The following is a 24243-nucleotide window of genomic DNA, read 5'->3' on the forward strand; positions in this document are numbered from 1 at the left end:
CAGCTAATTTTTACCTTTATCTACAGAACTTTTAGTAAAAAGTTTTTAGTTTCAGTAAAATAAGCGAATTCCAAACAAACCCTAAGTCACCTTAGTTCCTTCTGAGCAGCCATCAAATAATTGGGTATATAATTGTGCACAATTATATATACTTGACAGCCCCTAATTGGGAGTTGCTGGAATCCTTGTTTGATTTTCTTGATAAGTACAATCCATGTTTGTTTAGCATGTAATATAATTGTATTTTTTTTCCGTGCTTTCAATTTGGTCCACAAATTTATATACCTTCATTTTAATTTTTATATTTTTAAACTTTTTTGTTATTTTGACTTCTACGTACTGTCATCCCACTTACAAAAAAAGAAATGCAATTTTAAGTGAGCAGTAAAATCTATTAATCAGGTAAGGGTTTTTTTTTTTGGTAAATGAAATGACAGAAAATTTAAAAATATAAAAACCATACTTAAGTTATAAAAACTTGACAATCAAATTGAAAACATGAACAAAAAAGTATTTTTTCCACACCAAAAAAAAAAAAAAAAAAAAAAATTGAAGATCAAAACGAACAGGTGATCGAAGACCGTTGGGAGGTGGGACATGCATGAAATTTTCAAATTTGTCAAAGACGACGGCAAGTCGATAACGATCATATAACAAACCAGAGAATAAATGTACAAGCAAAAGACTACTGAAGGGACAGAATGGAAAACTAGTTAGCCCAATTTGAGGATGAGGTTGACTTCCTTATGATTTAATCATTTGGGTCAACACGGTAACGCTAGGGACGGAACTATCTTGGGGCTGAGGGGGCCATGGCCCCCCAGCTTTTGAAAAAAAACTCCTAATATATATATTACCATAAAAAATATATTTTTGGCTCTAAAATTAATATCTTTGGCCCCCTCTTCCAAACAATTTACAAACTGACCCATGAAGTCAAAAATGAAAAAAATTATCAAATTATCCCTTGTTTGATTGTCCCAATAATATCAAGAAAAACATTTAGTTAAACATTTGGACAATTTACAAATCCGAACAACAAGAAAAATCTATAAAACAATTCACATATTCAGGTAATAAAAAAAAATCTTAGGACATGGTCTAAGTAAAAAAAATTTATAAATCCTAGTAAAACAAATCACAAAAACCCAATAATCTTTATCCAATTTTTACCTTTGTTCCTCTCAAATAACTCTACCCCATAGTCATAAAGACAACTCCTATACTGCTCATCACTCCATCCACATACCAATTAGTATGCGTTTGGGTACAGATTTTTTTCTACGCCTTTGCGTTTTGCATTTCCAAATGGTGGGACCCATGCTATAGTAGCAACGTGTTCAGAGGAATGGCAGCAACTTTTTCATTAAACCTAGCAACTTTTTCATTAACGCAGCAACTTTTTCATTGGAATGGCACTGTTTAGTGGGTCCCGTGCACTGTTCATGGGACCCACAAGTCTCTTTATTCAGCAACTTTTTCATTAAAAATGGGTCTCACGGTACTATTCACACATTTAAAAATTATTTTACTACAGTATTTTCAGTTTTCAACAAAATAAGCAGTATTCAAACGGACCCTTAGTGTCACCAGCAACTTGGATCAGTTGGTGTCTTTAAATCAATCCATGAAAAAAAAAAATTATTTTTCTAAAGAGCTGCTGCTCTTTAACATAACCCGTGGAAAAATTTTATTTATTTTTTGAATGATAGTTTTATTAATTTTTAATGTTTTATTAATTTTGGAACACACTTGGCATGCATACATAAATGTAATACACGTGTGAAACAACAATAATCTACTGTTTTGTGCCTTACCTAAACTGCCACCAGAGCATGTGTGTGATTAGTTTATTGGTAATAAACTTTGTGCCTTAACTAAATTAATGTAGTGATGGGAAAACCTTTATTATTTACATAGTTGAATACTCAAAGTTACCACTCATTATCATGTGATTGTTTAACAGATCTCTTTTTCTTTTCTTTTTTACTACTTTTTCACAATGACAATTTTTTAAAGGAAAAGATCTCACATCTTTATATTACCTTAACCTTAACCAAGTAATTATATTAAAAAAAAAAAAAAAAATCCTTAACCAAGACATCAATAATTGTCTCACCCTTTGTTTTGCTGAATATTAGTGCATGATGTTGATTAACCATTATTTTAGTTGTTTTATTAAAGTAATACTAGATATGGATTTGAACTTTTAACTATAGTTTTTGTATTTTTTTTTTTTTTTTTTAAGAATCTTTTATATATAGCATTATGAAGTTATTAGGTATAGAATTATGTGAAAAAAAATAAATAGATTTAAAAAAAAAAAATTATAATGTGGATAGAATAAAGAATTGGTCTAACCTCAATCAGACCTTGAAAATATCAAGACATGTCAATTAACTTATAGAACTCTTGATTATAAATATCTATTATTGATTTAAAAAAAAGAAAAAAAAAAGAAAAAAATTAAAAAATTAATGCTAATAATGCATCGCTGTCAACCTCTAGCATTAATATTCCAACTTTTTAAAATTCTTGAACAAAGAACTTTGACCCCCCCCCCCCCCCCCAAAGTTTGAATCCTGGTTCCGTCCCTGATGCATGAATGGTCGTCGTTAATCCTAATGATAAGGAGAACTTAACCTAAACTAGGAAAGAAAAAAAAAATTAATTTAAGCGGCTGAGAGGCTTGGATTTGATTCATATTTCAGAAGAACATCAACATAAAGCTACTATGAGAAGATGGAGAATACTGTATTTTTCAACTCCTCTCCACTTAAATAAATCTGTGTATCAGCATTGCGTCATATGAAACTGGATAATGATTCCTATCTATAATTAATATAATAATTATAAGGATTCAGAAATTTATTTCATTTTTTCTTAAAAGTTTTTTTTTTTTTTTGGAAGAATTTTTTTTCTTGAGAGTTAAACCTGAAGAAATGTTCACAAAGTTTAAAATTGTTTCGATTCACCTCCTTTAAAAGTTTTTTTCTTGGGTAGATGGTGAGATAAGAGAGAGGTGGATTTCAAATCATAGACTTGAGGCATCACAAAGAATGACAATTATGAGTGTGATTGATTTCTTGCGGCAATTCAAATTAAATAATTGGAAAAAATGCAAAACTGACTCTCTAACTTTCACATTTTTTTTTTATTTCAGTTCTCTAACTTTCAATTTTGTCATTTCAGTCCTCCAACTTTCAATTTTTGTCAATGTAGGACTCCGTTACAACTTAGTTAGTGACTACCATTAGAACTCCTAAAACGACCCCGTTTTGCATTTTTTTTTTAAATTTGGAATTAAAAGAAGATAAGAAAAATCTAAAAAAAAAAGAAAAGAAAAAGAAAAGAGATAATTACACTTTACCCACCTGTGGTTTGTCTCTAATTTGACTTGCCTACCTGTGATTTCAATTTTAACACTTTACCCACCTGTGATTCCCTCCGTTACTAATTCGTAACCCACCTCTCTTTTAGCCGTTACTCTAACACATAATATGTCAAAAACAAAAGCCCAAACAGATCAAAACACTCCTCACTCCCAAAACTCACTCCCATCCAACTTGCTCACCAAACTAAGATCCTAGATGCTACAATGCTAAAATGGTGAATTTGAGAATGCTGTGAAAGCACCATTTTATGTTGGTAGATATGTGGATTTTGTTGGATGGGTAATTAGCCATGGAGAACCATGGTACTTAGATCCTGCGCAGGGAGACCTTCAACCAAATATTCATTTTGTGAATATTTGTATGAAATCCAGAAAATCAGCTAAACTAAAATCAACCCAGAATTTAGAAACTAAAAGCTAAACCCACAAAATCAACCAAAACTCAAAGCTAATGATGGCCATGTTCTAATGTCTTTCTTCTTACCGTATCTGGTGATGGTGTGGGGGAAGCCTTGCGCTTTATCTTTTCCTATTTGTCTCTTGAGTTGGCTCACAAGAGCAAGCCCAGGCATTTGTTCTTTTCTTTATATTTGTATATTTGTATATAGTTACTCTTTTACATTAATATAGTTCTGTCTATTATCTCAAAAAAGAAAAAAAAAAAAGTGAACCCAGAATTTTTGAACATAAACCCAAACCAAAAACTAAACCCAGAAATCTTGAAGATTAACCAAAAATTAAACCCATAAATTTTGAACATAACCCACAACCACTGCAACCAAAGATTAAACCAAATCAAACACACCACAAATTTCTTTTTCAATCTTTTCTATACTCTTGACAGTTTTGTTTGGATTCATAGGCTCGAGATTTGAGAACGTTCTTATGATCCCCACTATCGAACAAGTCAAATGACATCGGCATCATCACGGATGACGACGACGACGTTGTCTGGGAATTGGAGCTCGACGCCTTAACGTAAATGCTACTGTTGTTGTCATTTTTTGTGGGTTTTACCATCGGATAAGAATGTGAAGGTTGAGGAAGATGGGTCCTCGGATTGGGGATCTTGGGCATTGGCAATGGAAGTGAAGAGATGAGTTTGGATTTGGGATTGGGATGAGAATGTTGTGAAAAATTTTGGGTTTCTTTTGATGGAGTTTAAGGTTTTGATAATCAGTGAATTCACCATTGAATTGGGATTTTGTTTTCTGTGCTCTGGGTTTTGCTGGAAATGTGTTTGGGGTTTTGACTATTTTTACTTCCCAAAACCACTTTTGCATTTGCAGAGGAATTTTGCTCTTGGAAAAGCTTTGGGTTGGTCAGTCAGCTTAGGATTTGGGCCTGTGTTGGATATTGTTTTTGGGTTCAACTTCTTGTAATTTTTCATATTTTTTGGGTATGTTCTTTATGTTCAAGATTTGAGTGAGGAGTGTTTTGATCTGTTTGGGCTTTTGTTTTTGACATATTATGTGTTAAAGTAACGGCTGAAAGAGAGGTGGATTACAGATTAGTAACAGAGGGAATCACAGGTGGGTAAAATGTAAAAATTGAAACCATAGGTAGGCAAGTCAAATTAGAGGCAAACCACAGGTGGGTAAAGTGTAATTATCACAAAAGAAAAACATTAAGGGGAACGATGTCGTCGTCCCCCTTCTCCTGAAATCAAAACAAAGATCTGAAGAACATAAAACACAAAAACACAAAACCAGAAGGATCTGAGAGAGTTCTCTCTTTAGTCTTTCCCGTAATGATAAATTTTTGGGATGATAAAACCAGAAGCAAGCAAAGCGCAATCAACCACCACTCCCAAAAACATAAAACATTGTAACCTAAAAAAAACATATTCAACTCTCAGAAAGATAGACACACACTCTATCTCTATGTGACATCATGTGAACCCAATCACCATGCCGCCACAGGAGACAGAGCAACAGTGAAAACCACTGTTAACAGTTGAGTATGATGAGGAGCTAGAAAAGACAGCCTATGAGTCCGATGAGAAGGTCCTGATTTTTGGGATCGATGGCGAATCAGAAGGGTTGGACTTTGACTCAGGTCGGGCTCCATTGTTTTTGTGGAAAAAGCTTTGGCTGTCCATGAGTCTTGGGTTCTTGATGAGCATAGCATTTTTGGACCCTGGGAATTTGGAGGGGTATCTCCAGGCCGGTGTGATTGCTAAGTACTCATCGCTTTGGCTGCTTTTGTGGGCCACTGCCATGGGATTTCTAGTTCAGTTGCTCGCGGCTCGGCTTGGGTGTTCTTCAGATCTTTGTTTTGATTTCAGGGGAAGGGGAAGTCGTTCCCCTTAATGTTTTCTTCTTCTTCTTCTTCTTCTTCTTCTTCTTCTTCTTCTTCTTCTTTTTTTTTTTTTTTCAAGATTTTTCTTATTTTCTTTTAATTCCGAATTAAAAAAAAAAAAAAAGCAAAACGGCGTTGTTTTAGGAGTTCTAACGACAACCACTAACTGAGTTGTAACGAAGTCCTACATTAACAAAAATTGAAAGTTAAAGGACTGAAATGACAAAACTGAAAGTTAAAATACTGAAATGAAAAAATGTGAAAGCTAGAGGGTTAGTTTTGCATTTTTTCCTAAATAATTTATTATTTGGCCTACGTAGTGGGCAATACTTGAGGGTAAGGGTGTTCACGAGTTAGTCCAGGTCGGGTCTGTGCCCAATCTGCAACCAACCTAATGGAATTGGGTGGAGGAAGGTCAGATCTACTATTGACTAGCGAGAGAGTCGGATCGGAGCGGTCGGATTGGCATCGAAAAGCGGTCAGTTCTGGTCAGGTCGTCCATAGTGGAAAAATCCATCAAAATGGTTTTTTTCAGGCGAAAATTCGCCAGATCTAGTGGAGATCTCATCGAATCTGGTGAGATCTCGCTAGATCTGGTGAGATTTCCACAAGATCTGGCTGAGATCTCCCTAAATCCGACATAAATCTCGTTGGATCTGAAGTAATTTGACCAAAAACTTGCCAAAAAAAGCTTGAATTGCCGGATTTTTAAAGTCTCTGGTCAGGTCGGTTGAGGCGGGTTTTAGAGGAGAGAACTTGCCAATCGACCTGTTGGACTCGGTTTCTGGGATTTATAACTCGCCGTTGACTGCCGGAGCTCATGGGTCAGTCGTCGGTGGGTCGGTTCCTGTTGGGTCTGGTTGGTTGGATCGAGTCTGGGTCTAGGTGGACACCCCTACTTGAGGGTGAAATATGTTCCGAAAGTATATAGAACCTATGGAGAAATTTCTTTGAGATGCAAAGATTGACTTGATAGACTTGCCAAACACCCAAATCTTCCATATTTTTCTCTCACGCCATTGTTAAGGAAAAGAAAAAAGAAAAACCTTCATTTTTCTTATATCTTTCTCTCGCAAATAGTGTTATTGCCAAATCATCAAAAGATTTAATGTGTTATAAATCTTCAAGTTATTTATATATATATATATATAGTGGGGAGAGGGATGTAGAGTTTGAAGTTTGAAGATGTGATGCAGAGTCTGAAGTTTGAACTGTAGACATGTGACACTGCAAAAGATGTTATTACCAATTATTACTATAACCCTATTATCTTATTGTATAACTAATTTAATTATTCCGGGTGTGTGGTAACATGTAAGTTTGAAGACCGTTCCCGTCCCTATCAAGGGAGATGCCAACTATCTCTCCTTTCAAAGAACACAACTAATTACAACTAATTTAATTATTAAGCAATCATTTGGAAATATATGTATTTTAACTCAATTTGTAGTGGACTTAAGCGGTCAGGGTTATCTATAAATTTAAAAGGGATGGAATGTTATTTCTAAAAATAGTATGGGGTTTTTGACATTTCTCCTGAGCTTAAAAGAAAATCTAAAACTAGGTGCCCCTAAGAAAGAATCATAGAGTTGCAATATTATCATCTTAATTAAGGAAATAATAAAGGATTAACTAGCCCTTGAGCACATGCTCAAGAGGCTCTTCTATTTTTTGGATAATGATTAATTTAAAACATTTATTATAATTTAGAATTATTACATTTTCCAATCACCAAAAAAAACCTAGGGGTGTGATGATAAAAATATATCACCCGCAAATGCATAACACTCATCACACACCTAGGGTTTTTTTGTGATTGGAAAATGTAGTAATCTTAAATTATAATAAATGTTCTAAATTAATTATTATCCAAAAAATAAAAGAGCCTTTGAGCACACGTGTGAGCGCACGCTCAGAGGTTAGTTTTTATTTTTTTGACATTTCACTTGAACTTAAAAGAAAATCTAAAACTAGGTGCCCCTAAGAAAGAATCATAGAGCAGCAATATTATCGTCTTAATTAAGGAAATAATAAAGGATTAATATTATTGTAAAAAGAAGATCGCTGGGCCATGCATGAAAATTCGGAAGAACCATAATGCCCGGCGGCCCCGGCCTTTACATATTCTTGTACTAATTAATTGAGGGCGTAACGTGCATCACAAACCAGAGAAAATATGTATTGTAATGTGATTCTGAAGGAGACAGAAACGAAAAAACCTCGATTGATCAACTTGCCATCATTAGCAGAATAACGGAAACGTACGTGTATCATTCTACTAATAATGACCCACAAAACTAGCCCCATTAGTTCATCATCCATGTGCTTTGACTTCCACATTGTGATGCGTGTGGTGCATGGAACATTTTTGTACAGTGGATGGGGGTAACCATCATTGATCTAATTGATTTTTTTTGTTTTTAATATATGATTTTTGTTGAATGATGATTATTCTTTATTATCAACCAAAGACAAAAATTAATTTTTAGTGCAAGCAGAGTTCGAACTTCAAATTTTTTATTTGACCACATGATACTTTATTAAATCTTTTTATCATTGATCCTATTGTCATTGATAGTTTGAACTTTGAACCATTTTTTAAAAAATTCACGCGGCCGGTGGGAGGGAACCTTCGCTGACAGAAAGTATACCAGCTGATAAGAACATCAACATTATTGGATATCTTCTTAAATAGGCTTATGTTGATGTTATTTTTAAAGGAAGTTGACCAGCTGAGATACTACGTTGCTTCAAAAGAACATTTAACATTAATGCATTAATAAAAGGAAAAGAAACATCTACGTAAACCTCTAAGAAGATAGAGAATAATATTGTAATGTTTCAACTTCTCTCCATTTAAGTAGACCTTTGTATATACGTCTGGCTGTGTCATATGAAACAGGATAAGAATTCATAAAAAAGGAAAATAAATAATTAGAAGGATAAGGATTCAAAATAATAGACATTAAAAAGGAATTCTTACATTGTGTAAAAGTTTTCTTTTGGCAAAAAAATCTCCAGATGCAGTTTGACAAAACAATCTCAAGGTCTATAACAGATCACATATTGGTCATTGTCAGCCATGATTGCCCTCGTGTAGCCAAACCACCGCAAAAATGGTATAAACCATTCAGAAATGCAATTAAAATAAATGTTGATGTTGTGTGTTGTATGTTGAATGTTTTGCAATTGCAGCTGTTGCTAGAGAGTGGAGAGGGGAATTGGTATTCTCTTGTTCCAAAAGAGCGAACACCAATGGCGACTCTAGGAATTTCATCCGGAGGGTTCATTAAGAAATATAAGTTAAAACAAAATTTAATTAAAATAAAACTTGACTATATCGAGTTACCAACAAAAAAACATGTAAATGTATAAAGTTTTACAATTTCTTTCTACGAGTTTTCATATTTTGAATCATTACAAACTCTTTGTATTTCATAAAAATTAAATTATATAAAGTTATATCATGTTTGTATTATACATGCACACATTCGCACACATAACAATTCACACACAAAAAAATTATTAAAAAAATTGTTCATAATCAATATTAAACACATTCACACACATATAATAAAAATTTATAATAAAATAGTCACTCGCAATTCACAAATATTCATTCTTTATTCTTAGAGTTTAAGATACCAAGATAGTCAGATAATTAACTGAGATGAGATGAGATTCATGAGAGAAAGATCTATATGATCTGTGCTATTGTTTGGTTTTATGATGGACTGATTTGTATTGTTTTAGTTTTGGATTGGGTTGGCCTGTGTTATTGTTTAGTTTTGAGTTGGACTTTTCTATGATTAGGGTGTGCAAAATTTAAGCCAAGTGTTCAAAAATATTTTTTAAAGTAAAGTAAGCTAATAAAAAATATTTTTTTTATATATAATATTTTTATTTTCAAGGCAGGGGGTTCATTTGAACCCCCTGAACAACACTTAATGCCGCCCATACACCAGCCTTCCTCTCCAAGCTGAAGCTGTATTATGGGCATTAAGATTGGTAGAGAGATTGGAATTTGAATCCATATGTGTTAAGAGTGACTCCAAAGTTTTTGTTGATGCTCTTGTATCCCCATGTCAAGGTATCCCTTGGAGAATAACTTGTATCAACTATGATATATCTGCTTTGCTGTCACAATTCCCAATTTGCTTTGTTTATTGGGTGCCTAGAGTGGCGCATCTCATGCTTTGGCCAAATGAACTTTAAAGAACAATGCATATGACTCTTTTGATCTAGCACATGGTCCTCCTTGTTTTTTTTTTTGTTTTTTTGTTTTTTTTTTAATCTATAGTTAGGGAGGAATTTAATTATCAGCCTTTGTTTTAATTTCCTAGTTTGTAATAAAATCTTTTCATTCCATTAAAAAAAGTTTCATTTTGGCATGTAAATTTCATTGATATACTCTTTTTGTGGTAATTTACAATATGATTCCCCCAAAAATTTGGCAATGTTTTCAAATTAGACTCTAGATTTTGAAAAGTTTCAATTAAAATGTTAAAATGTTTATTAAATTGTTTCAATTCATTCACTCAAAGTGCCAATGTTAATTTTAAAAAAATAAAGTAAATTACACGCATATAGACTTATTTAGATAATAAATGACCTTTTACGTGATGACAAAGTTTAGCTTCAAACTAGTTAGGTATTATCTCCTCTAACCCAAGTGATTTATAAAACTATTTATGTATATTATTTATATAATTCTTGACTTACTAAAAAAAGTAATGTGACTAGAACTAGCCATGTATATTTTCTTCAATTGTCACATAGTTAGTTGAAGGAAGATAACCTCGTAACCAAATTAGAGCTAAACTTTTTTCTTTACATGAGCACCAAATGGGGTTTTATTATTAATAAAAATAAATAAAAAAGAAAGAAAGAAAGAAAGAAAGAAAATTCACAAGATGCTCACGCCGATCTTTGTTTCTCTCTGTTTGATAGGAATTTCTAAGGATCTTTTGCATGATTTTTTAAAGATATTTTCTAAGTTTTTTTTAGTAAAATGCTATCTGTGTCACATGGAAGCATTGTACGTTTTATGTCTACATAAATTATAATTATAAATAGGATCATGCTAAGGGCACTCGTTAACAATCCATTTTAGGAAAATTTTGACATCACTTTTATGGGAAATAAAAAAAGCTATCAAAATATTAATTTTTTTTTTCTCATAAAAATTTTCTTTAACTATATTCTTAATCAATGCCCTAAGGATACTCGTTAGCATTTCCTTATAACACGATTTTGTTCTGTTATTCTTTTTAATTATTAACATAATAACTAACTCACACTTTTGATATCTCCCCCACCCACTTACAACACACAGAGCATGGGAAGATTTATACCCTGATTTTATTCATTAGACAATGTAATATAAGTTATTAGGCTATGACCAGTGACCACACCATTCAAAGATGGATGGCCCAAAGTAGCTACAAGCTCAATTACTCAATTGCTTGGTTTAAATCTGGGAACTTTATTCGAAGGTGGAGGGTTATTAAGGCTCTATAAATTATTAGGTGTTAGGTATATTAATTTTTTAGAAAGGAACAGTAATGATTATTTATTAGTTGGTTCACATTACTAGGAAATTAATTAGTACCAGTTAAGATATGAGTTGGTCGGAGTAGGAAATTGTTGGTATTTGACTATTGACTCGCAATTGGATTGTATTGATAGTGTTATTTGAATTTCGTGTTCTACTTTTAAATAGTTTGAATCATTTTCGATAAATGATCAGAGAAATTTAACCCAAACTAGGTCGGAGTCAAGATTTCCGCATTCAAACTTTCAAATGCAAAATTTATCATCATGTTTTCTTATGTAATATTTTTTTTTTTGAAATACCAGCAAGGGACATTGGGGCTTCTTTCGTCTAGTTGCTGCTTGTGACAACAGGTTTTTCATTCCAATTTGTCTTCTCAAAAAAAAAAAAAAAAAAAGAAGGTTTTTATTCCAATTTTGATATGTTAGATTATTATGATAAATTATTGATTGTACTATAAATCATATATTTAACTAAAAATTTAACGTATTGCTCCTGTACTGCTTTCAGGTGTTTTTTACTGTATAGACAAATATTATATATTACAATAAAATAGCCCCTGGTATGGCACGTACGTAGCCTAGCCATGTAAAATGAAAAGTAATATTACGTTCTTATACCGTAAAACTAAAATTAAACAATGAGTTAATGTCATCATTCAACCCATTTCCTTCTCCTTTGTCACACACTCTCTTAAAAATTATTATGACTTTTGAGTAAAGTTTATGGTGTGCTTTAGTGTTAGAAGTTAATACCATTTTCCATTTCCCTTCTGTATGTGTGTGTGTTTGTTTCTAATAAAAAAAAAGGTAATTGCCATACATTGCTTAAGAGAGCGTGTATGTGTAGTATAACTTGCTCAGACTCTTTTAGAAGTTACCAAGTAGGGCTTTTGAGTAGAGTTTGTGGTGTGTTTTTGTGTTAGAATCTTTTTCCCTCTCCCTTGTAAAAAAAATGCAGACCTAATTATTTATATATTTGCTAGGTATTGATGCATGATGACCTAATTGAAACATTGAAACTTGTCATATTAATGGATTTATTTTTTTGATGAAGTATAATGACTGATAACGATCAAGGAATCAGTTAGTTGAATAGCACGGATCGCGATGATGTTGAGGGCCTGAAAGATAAGAAACAAGAGATCAGAGAAGACCGGGGTTGGCCGGACACAAACCCTCCGATGGTAAAGTTAGCCTTTTCTCGTGAAAGAAAGAATTCTCCTCTTAAAGAAAGATAGTGTTTGGAAAGAAAAATACTTCGCTTTCTCTTGTCGGAGATTCGTGCCCTTTTATAGGTTTAGGAAACGGTTATCCGTTGGATAACTTCCCCCATTTTCACGGAGTCCAGAGCGTATAACTTGATAATCGCTACAGCAGTTATCTTTTCATGTCAAAACTGCCATTAGGCTCGTCCTAAGCGCTCCTGGACGGGAGATTGTTCATCAGTCAATAGACGTCGTCTAGAGGTTTCTATGGACGACAGACGGGTAGTCTATATGCCTTGTGGACTAAGGACGAGTGTTCACTCTTACCTTTTATATGGACGACCTTTATGGACGAATAAAGAGTTGGTTATTTTTTTAGACACCATCAATGACCATTTTGTTGTTGTTATTAATCCCATTGTAAGTTTTTGTTAAAATTTACATTCAAAGAAAAAAAAATTTAGTGTTGTAATATTGCTTAGAGTACGTTTGGGACACTGATTGAGGATTACAATAGGAATGTAATATTTATTATTGCATGGGAATATCTATGTTGTAATGGAAAAACTAAACTTATTTACAAGTTTGGTTGTGAGTTGTAATATTAGATAAAAATTAAGATTTATTTTAGGAAATATCTTACTCATACAATTATATTTCTTTAAAAAAAATATATTTTTAAATTTGAAAAAGAGATGAGTTATTTTTTATGGTTTTTTATTTTTATAATTGTTGCGTATATATGGCAAGTTTGTTTATTTGGAAATATATTAATTTTAGAAATTATTGCACCTACTAAGGAATACCTATTACAACCCTTTTAGAAAGAAATAGTTATTCCTTATTTAAAGAATAGCTATTCATAAGGAATGACTATTTCTTATAATAAAAACAATACCAAACTAAAGAATAGATAAATCATATGAATAACTATTACATTACAATGTATATTATAGTCTACTAAACATGCCTTTAAAGTTACATTACTTAATAACTTTTATTAGATTAATATGTCACAAATTTCATAGTAGGGATTATATATTCTCCATATTTTTAACACACATACGGAGTTTCCTGCCAATAGGATGCTACTTACTATTTGATATAGAAGCCCATATTTTATGTACAATTTTAAATTCAAAAATTTGAAATTTAAATATTTGATAAATAATAGATTATATTAAAATTTTGCAAGCATGTAGAGTATAAGAAAAAATGTAACCCAATGTTGGTAATATATATATATATATATATATAACATTGATGGTTAATTATTGTAGCATGTCTATGTATACAATCATTTCACATAAATTAACAAATTTGTGAAGTTGGTTGTACCATTAAGGGTTTGTTTGAAAATAGCTTATTTAGCTAAAATTGAAAACTTTTTTACTGGAAGTGTAGAAAAAAAGTTAAAAGTTAGTTAAATAGTACAATGAGATCCATGAATAGTATTAAAAAGTGCAATGAGACTTATGAATAGTATAAAAAAAAAGCTAAAAACTAAATAAGCTAATCCCAAACAGGATCTAAGTGTGCTCCTAATTTTTCTCCCACTCAAAAATAGAAAAATTGTGCCCCTAAAATTATTCCAATTTGCCGACCATTGGTGCAATGGCCACTCCACAAGTATAAGTGCTTGTGGGGTTCGGGGGGTTCGGGCTGAGGTTCAAGTCTCCAAGAGGGAGTTTCACACACATATACACTTAAATTAAGTTAAAGTAGAATTTTTATCTTGTATATATATGAAAAATAATTGGAAAGTCAAAGTTAAAGCTTATCCAATATATAACAAAATTAGATAGGGAAAAACCTAGAACCACAACTTTTTTTTTTATTTTTTTTTTCTGCTATAATTTTGACAGGAATTAGTGATAAAACTAATGATACCATCTATATCAAAGTTATAGGTAACTTTGACAAAATTTTGACAAAACAGGGAAAAAAAAGAAGGGTAATTCTGAAACAACTCAATTAGAAATGAGTAACTTCTCAATATATATATATATATATATAGGCAAAACTTAAATATAGTACCTTAGATACAATATCTTAGGTACCCTTTTTAAAATTCAGCCACATGTCTAACTAAATAACTCGTGTTAACACAGTCCGTTTATCTGTCTCTTTCTTTTCACTTTTGTTTTCAGTTTTCCAAGATGTTAGAGAACCCATGAGAAAACCCAACCTCTTTGGCTTTTCAATCTCTCAGACTTCTAGGGCTTGTTTGGTTGAAGAGTTTGAATAATGCTGTTTGTATTTTTTTGAACTATGTGTGGGTGAAAAAGTATGTAAAAATGCGTGTAATGTTGTTTAAAAATTAAAAACATGTTACTAAGATGCTCTACCAAACGGGGCCTAAATTTTTAAAGAAATCGAGGTTTTAGAAGAATGAAAAGGCTTACTTAATTATGTGCATTGCATTATCAACTAAAGGTTTGTTGCTTCTTGTTTGCGGCTAGGGACATAGTTAGAGAAGCAGAGAACTTGAACAAACAATGAACAATTTCATGTAATCATAGATCTACGAATGACCATACCCAAAAGCCCCATGTTTGGAATCCAACCAAAACCATCATGTCCTAACAACTAGAACAAACCCAATCCCTAAACCCACATAAAATCAAATGAGGAGAGGAGAAAAAATAAATTAAAGGAAAACTAAAGAACAAACAAAGAAAGAGAAGAGGAGGAGGAGGACGATCAACGGCCACTGCATCACTAGTGTGCTTCCAATGGTTGCAAAGCTTAGGGGTTTCAGGCTTTTAGCCTTGGGGGCCTAGGCTAGACTTTAGCGAGAAGAGCAAACCCAAAAGAGACTATGAGAGTGGCTAACAGTGGCCGCCCTTGACAGCAGCCATGGATATCTGGTGGTGGAGAGATCTTCTAGTTTGAGATGAGAGTGAGATGAAGGAGGGATATAGTTAACAGAATTAGAGAAAGAGAGGGTGTAGCATCTCCAATAGGAGAGCTAAACACAAAATGCTCTTTACTTTAGAGAGTAAACCCACAAAATATGCTACTGTTCATTCTCCAATGGATTATCTATATTCTGAATTTTTTTTGGCTCATGAACAGTAACTCATCAAGTTTGATGGGCTACAGTTCATTCTTCAAATTTTTTTTTCTATTATAATAATAAGGTATTGAATAAAAAAATGTTAGAAGATGTATAATTGTTAAAAAAAGAATAAATAATGAATGAAGAAATAATATTTAAATGAGATAGAGAATCTGTTGGAAAATGAATTTTAAAAAATAAACAGCTAAAAAGTAAAAGTTACTGTTCATTTTCCAAACAGTACAAAAATTTATCTAATCTACCGGAGATGCTCCTAACTCAGTTAGCTAAGTTATTTAGTCAGGTAGGAGGTGGCTGAATTTTAAAATGGGTAGTACTGTATCAAGGGGCTAAACTAGTAAATTGAACAATTTCCCTTGTGTATTTATAACAGGATAGTTTCCATTGCGTTTTCTCAAGTCTCAACCTGTCAGCATTTAAACCATTCGGTTCATCCACCGTTTGCTCAATATTTGGAAAAATTTTCTTAGCATACAAACACATTCATTTATTTCCTTTTATCTATCCTGGAAGATCACAACAAATTAATTACACAGAAGAGTCCCACAAAACTTTTCTTGGGTCCAAAACTTTTCTTGGTTGTTGGGCATTAACAGTTTCCTACTTACCTCTGAGTTTTGTCAAAGAAAGATCCAGGTTAGTTATCTCTATCTTTGTTTTGGATGCTGAGAAAATTATCCATGAAAATGCAATAACACTGGTCGTAGTGCTTTCTTGGTTTCTTCTTTTTGTTTTTTTTTTTGTTTTTGTTTTTTTGAATCTCTGTTTTTTGATGAAATTCATACCCTTCATGTGATTTTATCGTAAATTTTAATGTTTTCTAGTTTGTTTTCAATTGGGTATCTCTGGAAACTGGAGTTTTCTGAATTGGAAAAGTTTTCTTGTCCATTTTCGTATTGAAATTTGAAAGGACATTATTATACAGTAGAAGTTGTAAATTCATCGGAGGTACAGGGACATTGTCGTCTTTTGGGCATGGCGGCCACGACTACATGACTGGCAATTTTTTCAGCATTTTTTTTTTTTTTGAGTAAATATTTTTTTAGCATTGGTAATTTGGTTGCGTAGATTTCATTTGAAAATTGAAAAAGTCTCTGGAGGTTTTTTTTATAGAAACAAGTCTAGAGCTAGAGTCACGTAATCATTATCTCATGGTCGGTTTAGATATCATTTATTATTGAAAATTAAAAATTAAAAATATTGTAACAAAATAATTTTTAAATATTAATTTTTAAATATATAAATAATGACGCGGGACTCATTTTTTTGGGATCCACACACAAAACGCTGGATGCGTAAATGCTAGACACTTGTCTCTATCCAAACGTTCACTTATTGGTATATGTAAAAAAAGGACGAAACTACCTTAAGTCAATATTTAATACCACACCCACAACTTTGTAACAAATTTGTTGTGGTATATCATGAGTGGCAGAGAAAAAATGTGATAATAGGCAATCAACTACAAGTTTGAATGGAGTTTATATAAGGAGTTGTTTTAGAATTACTTAATAAGTTAAAGCATTCGCATTAAAGCATTTAAAAATTTTAACTTTTAACCACTCAAAACACTACTTTATCTATTTTAATAATTCACTTTATAATACACTCAACATATTCTAAAACAATAAATAAAAGTCATAACCATCAACACATTAAAATATTATTTTTTTTAACAACCCACATTTATTTATTTATTTATTTTTTGAGTTTGCTAGGTGAGTTGCCAGAGATAACAGTGAATAGCTTAAAGTAAAATATTCTGATTATAGCTTCTTTGCTGGAGAAACAAATTTGGGGAATTGGTTGCCTTGTTGGGATGCTCTTAATAGGTTTGAATGAAGTTTTTGTTTTTTTCTAATGCTAAAAGACAATAATGCCTCGATATGTGCACGAAATTGCTAATGTACTTTTCAATTGGCTTAATGCAATTAAGAATTCCAGTCTCTATAGAGTATAGACTATAGATGATAGTCAATTCCAATCAGCTGCGCACTTTCCACGAATTTTCTCCAATACAGTACAATTCTACTATGTTTTATTCCAATATTAACGGTAACGGTGACTTGAAATTACGATTTTTGGGGAAAAAAAATATATATATGAAGTGTGTATACGGTTGTGTTGTGTGTAATAGACGGTACCGTTTGTATGCCGAGAAATATTGGTTTGGTATGGTAGCTAGAAATGCAAGAAGAAGTGGTAGATATTTTGGATTATTGGAAGTCTCCTCAATAGCCGCATAGACATTTTTGCCTTGGTGGTGGCCCTGGTGGGTGAGTCTAAACAGGCGCTTTTGATGACCACCGGCAAAAGATATTTTTTGTGTTTATATTGGTCTTTCTCTTTTTTCAAAGTCCTCCGGGTTTTGATTGTGATGTGAAGTACACCCGCAAAAGATATTTTTTGTGTTTATATTGGTCTTTCTCTTTTTTCAAAGTCCTCCGGGTTTTGATTGTGATGTGAAGTACACCCGCAAAAGATATTTTTTGTGTTTATATTGGTCTTTCTCTTTTTTCAAAGTCCTCCGAGTTTTGATTGTGATGTGAAGTATGGAAACTAGAATCTTTTATTCTTCTTACTTATTTTTGTACTTAAAAAAATTAATACTTATGCACCAAATTCATTATTGTATAAATATGTGACAAGTATTTGACTCTCGTACATGTCTTAATAGGTCTAATACGCAATAACACTGAACTCAAGCCGGTTCCCAAATTAAGTTGTTTTAAATGTGGTCATGTGTTTGGAGTTGGATCACCACTTGGCAACACGATGGATGCACCTTCCTAGTTCCTATACACTTGGCACTTTCGTCTACCACGTGTTTGTGATATTTAGTAGAGATGTAATCAAACCAGTAATAATTATATAGCACGTACTAAAAATTATTTATCATGTATTCATTTCTCACAATATGTGTGAGGTGCAGGAATATTCTCTCTCTCTCACACACACATATATAGGGTGGGTTTGGATTCAGCGTTTGCTGAATCCGCGTCCACATTTTTCCCCTTTCTTTTTTTTTTTTTTTTTTTTTTTTTTCACTTTCACGCGTTTAAGGAGACCATTTTCACTGTTCATATACTGTTTTGTTACTATTCATGTACTGTAGCAGTACTATTTACGCATTTAAAAATATTAAAAATGGGTCCCACGGTACTTTTTACACATTTAAAAATTATTTTGCTACAGTGTTTTCAGTTTTCAGTTTTCAGTTTTCAGTTTCAGCAATAATAAGTTCAATCCAAACAGACCCATAATTTGCCATTAGTGGTCAATTTTTGGTGTCCGTATTTCTAACCCATGTTACTTAAATCTGCAGACAAGTTTGTGGTGTCAGTAATTTTCTCTTTTGTTAACAAGTGTTTGGACATCTGTATTCCTTTCCAATGCATATTATTTAGAATTCTTCAGTTGGACTTAAAAAAAGGAATAGCTAATCTGATATATGACTCACATAAAGCAGGAACTGAAGTGAGAACCTCTGCATAGTTTGTTTTGCCGCAAAGTAAAAATGGCCACAAATACTAGTGCATGTCCGGCAGCCATGCAGGCTACATCAAATGGGTTGTTCCAAGGGGATAATCCTCTTCATTTTTCACTCCCTCTTGCCATCGTGCAGATATGTCTTGTGGTTGCACTCACACGTATTCTTGCTTTTCTTTTGAGGCCATTAAGACAGCCTCGGGTGATTGCAGAGATTGTGGTAAGTCCCTCTTCTTTTCTTATTCTTTATTGGTGTGTTTTTGTATTTTCACATGATAATGACTTGCAGCTTTTGTTTAGTTTATTACACATTAACAATAAGGATTTAGATACGTATCATAAGTCATAACTATGCAATTATTCCAAGTTTTCCTTAAATTATATTGGGTCGGCACTAAATAATACTATGCTGTCATGACTTCCACCTCGGAATCTAGTACTATTTGCTTTTATTTTATTGAAATTTTTATCTGTAATCTTTCTCAATCTCTTTGTTTAATCAGGTTTGCGAGCATAATCTGAGTCACAGGGATTGCCAATGCGTATTGGTATTTCCTACAATAAAAAATGTTTCAAATAAGGACAGTTATATGTGTATCAGAATTATTCTTGGAATTGATTCCAAGTAAAAATTCTAAAAACATATCATCTAGAGGGGTTATCTAATTTTGGGTATAGTTACTTAACTTGTAGTATTGCAAACTGTAGAGTGTAAACTCAAAAAATGGACGCTGTATTTGAGTCATTGATGAAAGGAATTCTATATGAGAACCAAGTGGTATTGTTTACTCTGCCTCATAGTTGATGTAGCAGATAAGGGCTTAGTGAAGTTAAATTCCTGAACTTTGTAGTACTTGTTATATCTCCAGCAACTTCCAATATCTTCATCTGTTATTTAAGAAAAACTGGATTTCAAACATGGGTCTAGGAACGCAACACTATTAGTGCTTTATGCATAATCCACTGGTAACAGTTTTTGTTGCATTCCAATATGAAATAATTTTTTTTTTTTTGTTGGCACTTGATTATAACCAAGTCTGTCTCATCAAACTATACCTATTCCAGAATCTCTTACTTAATTCAAATTTACAGACCTGCTCTAGGGCTTAAGGTTGTAACTTAGCTTCAACTAATGCAATTCAGTATCATTTCCTATAATTTCTTAAAATGTCTGCATCTTCATTTCCAGGGGAGAGTTTGATTTTTGTTGTTTTTGTTGGCAGGGTGGAATATTACTTGGTCCATCTGCTCTAGGTCGTAACCAGGACTATCTAAATGCAATTTTTCCATCTAGAAGCCTCACAGTGTTGGATACTTTAGCCAATCTTGGTCTGCTCTTCTTTTTATTTCTTATAGGCCTAGAGTTAGACCCAAAGTCAATTCGTCGGACTGGAAAGAAAGCTTTATGCATAGCCATGGCGGGAATCAGCTTTCCCTTTGCATTAGGAATTGGAACATCATTTGTCCTCAAAGGAAGTATTTCCAAAGGTGTAGACGGACCCCCATTTCTTGTATTCATGGGGGTTGCCCTTTCTATTACTGCCTTCCCTGTCTTGGCCCGAATTTTGGCTGAACTTAAGCTATTAACCACTGATGTTGGCCGAATGGCCATGTCAGCAGCAGCAGTCAATGATGTGGCTGCATGGATTCTACTTGCTCTTGCCATTGCCCTCTCTGGTACTGGCCGCTCTCCTCTTGTTTCATTATGGGTTTTCTTGTGTGGAGCGGGTTTTGTTCTATGTTTGTCATTCATTGTCCCTCCTATCTTTAAATGGATGGCACAGCGTTGCCCCGAGGGTGAGCCAGTTGACGAGTTGTATGTATGTGCTACTTTAGCTGCAGTTTTGGCAGCTGGGTTTGTCACTGATGCTATTGGAATTCATGCCCTCTTTGGTGCATTTGTCATGGGAGTTCTTGTCCCAAAGGAAGGGCCATTTGCAGGTGCTCTTGTGGAAAAAGTTGAGGATCTTGTATCGGGTCTCTTCCTTCCGTTGTACTTCGTCTCAAGTGGATTGAAAACCAATATAGCTACAATTCGAGGACCTCAGTCATGGGGTCTTCTTGTTTTAGTCATTGTTACAGCATGTTTTGGGAAGATTGTTGGTACTGTAGTTGTCTCCCTTCTTTGCAAAGTGCCTGTTCAGGAGGCTGTAGCTTTGGGGATCCTGATGAATACTAAAGGCTTGGTGGAACTCATTGTCCTCAACATTGGCAAAGACAGAAAGGTAACTTTAATATTTTGCCTTTCAAACAAAAAAAAAGGAAGAAATTAATCTATTAGATTTATTTGGATTTTATGTACTTCATGATCTTAATAGATGATTGTTATAACAGGTATTGAATGATCAAACATTTGCTATCATGGTTCTGATGGCTATCTTCACAACCTTTATTACGACACCTTTAGTTATGGCAGTATATAAGCCAGCTAAAAGAATGAGTAAGGCCTATCACAAGTATAGAACAATTGAGAGAAATGATTCAAATGCTCAACTTCGGATTTTGGCCTGTTTCCACAGTACAACAAACATCCCCGCGATGATTAATCTCATTGAGGCTTCACGTGGGACTGAAAAGAAGGAAGGACTTTGTGTGTATGCATTGCATCTCATGGAGCTAACTGAGAGGCCATCTGCAATTCTGATGGTCCACAAGGCAAGAAGGAATGGGCTACCCTTTTGGAATAAGGGGCGGCATTCAGATCACAATCAAATTGTCGTAGCTTTTGAGGCCTTCCAGCAGCTAAGCCGAGTGTCCATTCGCCCAATGACGGCAATATCTCCAATGACTAACATTCACGAGGACATATGCACGAGTGCTGAGAGTAAAGGGGCATCAATGATAATTCTCCCATTCCACAAACATCAGAGGATTGATGGAGCATTGGAGACAACTCGAAATGATTATCGTTGGGTTAACCGGAGAGTTCTTGAGCATGCACCATGCTCTGTGGGGATCTTGGTGGACCGTGGACTTGGTGGAAGCACCCATGTGTCTGCAAGCAATGTTTGTTCAACCATAACTGTCTTATTCTTTGGGGGTGGTGATGATCACGAAGCCCTTGCCTATGGGGCTCGAATGGCTGAACACCCTGGTATTAGTTTAACAGTCATTCACTTCATAATAAGCCCTGAGATTGCACAAGAGGTTGTTAATGTTAAAGTTAATATTGGTGAAACCTCCAATACTTCAGAAGGATCTGGAGATGAAAAGTTTCTTGTTGAATTCAAACAAAAGTTTTTAAAGGACAGCTCAATCAAATTTGAAGAGAGAGTTGTGAGAAATGCTGCAGAAACTATTGATGTCATTTTAGAATATAGTCGATGTGATCTGTTTTTGGTCGGTAGAATGCACGAGGTTACTACTTTGAATGTGAAGAGTGATTGCCTTGACCTGGGCCAAGTTGGTAGCTTGTTGACTTCTCCTGATTTCTCAACATCAGCATCAGTATTGGTGGTGCAACAGTATCATAACCAGAGAGTTTCAAATTCAGGGTCTTCTAATACAGTAGTAATATTACCGGATGAAGTTGCAGATGTGTTGCCTGAGGAAGATTTGGAATCTAAATGATTAACTGTGATGTCCTAATTTGATTGATTGTGTGATGTATGTGGGTGTGTGATGAGTCCTACATCGGGTATTTACTGAGTTGAACTGGGCTTTATTAATAACTGCAAAGAGCCTTAATTGCGACTAGTCCTTTTGAGGTATATGGCAGATGTGGCTAGCGCTTTTCCTTGAGTCGTTACATATGGTATCAGAGCCGGTCCGGTAATCCCATGTGGGCTCAGAGACACTACCCCACAAAGTGGGTCCTAATGAGGACGTTAGGGATTTAAGTAGGGGAGATTGTGATGCCCCAATTTGATTGATTGTGTGATGTGTGTGGGTGTGTGATGAGTCCCACATCGGGTATTTACTGGGTTGAACTGGGCCTTAATTGTGACTAGTCCTTTTGAGGTATAGCACAGATGTGGCTAGCGCTTTTCCTTGGGTCGTTACATTAACTTTATTTGATCTATTAATGTACAGAAAAAAAAAAAAAAAATTTTTTTTACACTCTTTAGTTTTCCACAGTTGTTACAGTTTATACTTTGGAATTTGTCTCATACGTGTCTAGTTTATTTAACACTTTCCCACAAAAAAAAAAAAAAAAAAAAAAATGTCGTTACTTTGTTTACCTTGAAGATGCACCAAACAAGTGGCCAATTCAACAATCCTTCTCTCTTTCTAAGCATTTTTTTTTTTTTTGGTTTTTTTTTTTTTTGTTGGCTAATTGTTTATGCAGGGGCGAAAACCCCTGAGTTGAAGGTCATTGGTAAGACCGAGTACCACTTGGGCCAGCAGGCCCGATGGTTCTTTCCAAGCATATTTAATACTGTATTCTTAATCAGATTTATAAGCAAAAACAGTGTGGAGCTTGAGAAGACCTTATCTATAGATAGGCTCCTCTCTCTAGCAATCTATGCTCAATTTCTAAGGGTTCCATTACAACTAAGGATGTAGTAGTTTTATTTTTCTAGGTGAAATAGAGTTTTTAGCAGGATTTTTTTTTTTTTAAATTATTGTAAGGAGAAGAAGTAAATGAAGTTCCTACAAGTAAGGGAGTCAATTTTAAATTAGACATTGTTACGGTTTGATTAAAGAAATGAAATATTTATATACTAATTAATAATGGTGTACCATTTTAGGGTTACTGTTATATATATATATATATAAATATATAAATATATGTATTTGTTTATGTAGCAAATGAGTCATGTTTAAGCCAAAGTTAAAACTCGACCATTAAATGAGCTAAATTTAATAATGTTTTTGTAAATAAGCTCGTGAGTTTGAATGTCGATTTAAAAATATATATGATATTATATATTTATATGTATACATATATAAAAATATGCTGATAGAGTGCATTTCTACTCATGGAGGAGTGGATTTTCACTAGATTTCATAAGTGGAATAAAGACAACGTTGTTTTCAAGTCTTTGTCTCTGGGGTAGTTTTACATAGAATTTAGGGTGGTCACAGAACCAGCCTGAACTAGAAAAAAAAAATATTATGTATAAATTTAAAAAATTTATAATTTTGTATCCTTAAAAAGACTTTGTGACCACCCTAAATTTTTTAAGGCCCAACATAATTAAATTTTAGAGAAAATTTGGCAACAAGCTTGGTTGGAGACTAAGGCTACAACTCTATTCAATATTTTTTTTATT

General features: G+C 33.6%; 1 protein-coding gene and 1 pseudogene across 2 annotated transcripts; one reads left to right on the forward strand and one right to left on the reverse strand.

Moving 5' to 3' along the window:
• Positions 1 to 6973: 6973 nt before the first annotated feature.
• On the reverse strand, positions 6974 to 7076 carry LOC126716232 (U6atac minor spliceosomal RNA; annotated as a pseudogene).
• Positions 7077 to 15924: 8848 nt separating this feature from the next.
• Positions 15925 to 23119, forward strand: LOC126713392 (cation/H(+) antiporter 18-like). 2 transcript variants are annotated; one of them, XM_050413141.1, is made up of 5 exons: positions 15925 to 16174; positions 18216 to 18386; positions 19008 to 19247; positions 20251 to 21252; positions 21362 to 23119. In XM_050413141.1, the coding sequence occupies exons 3-5, from the start codon at positions 19056 to 19058 to the stop codon at positions 22595 to 22597; spliced, it is 2430 nt and encodes an 809-aa protein (XP_050269098.1). In that variant the 5' UTR covers positions 15925 to 16174; positions 18216 to 18386; positions 19008 to 19055; the 3' UTR covers positions 22598 to 23119. The 2 variants fall into 2 exon arrangements, with proteins under 2 accessions (XP_050269098.1, XP_050269097.1); XM_050413140.1 differs by lacking the exon at positions 18216 to 18386.
• Positions 23120 to 24243: the final 1124 nt, after the last annotated feature.

Source organism: Quercus robur, chromosome 2 (assembly GCF_932294415.1).
Source record: "Quercus robur chromosome 2, dhQueRobu3.1, whole genome shotgun sequence".
NCBI classification, from domain to species: Eukaryota; Viridiplantae; Streptophyta; class Magnoliopsida; order Fagales; family Fagaceae; genus Quercus; species Quercus robur.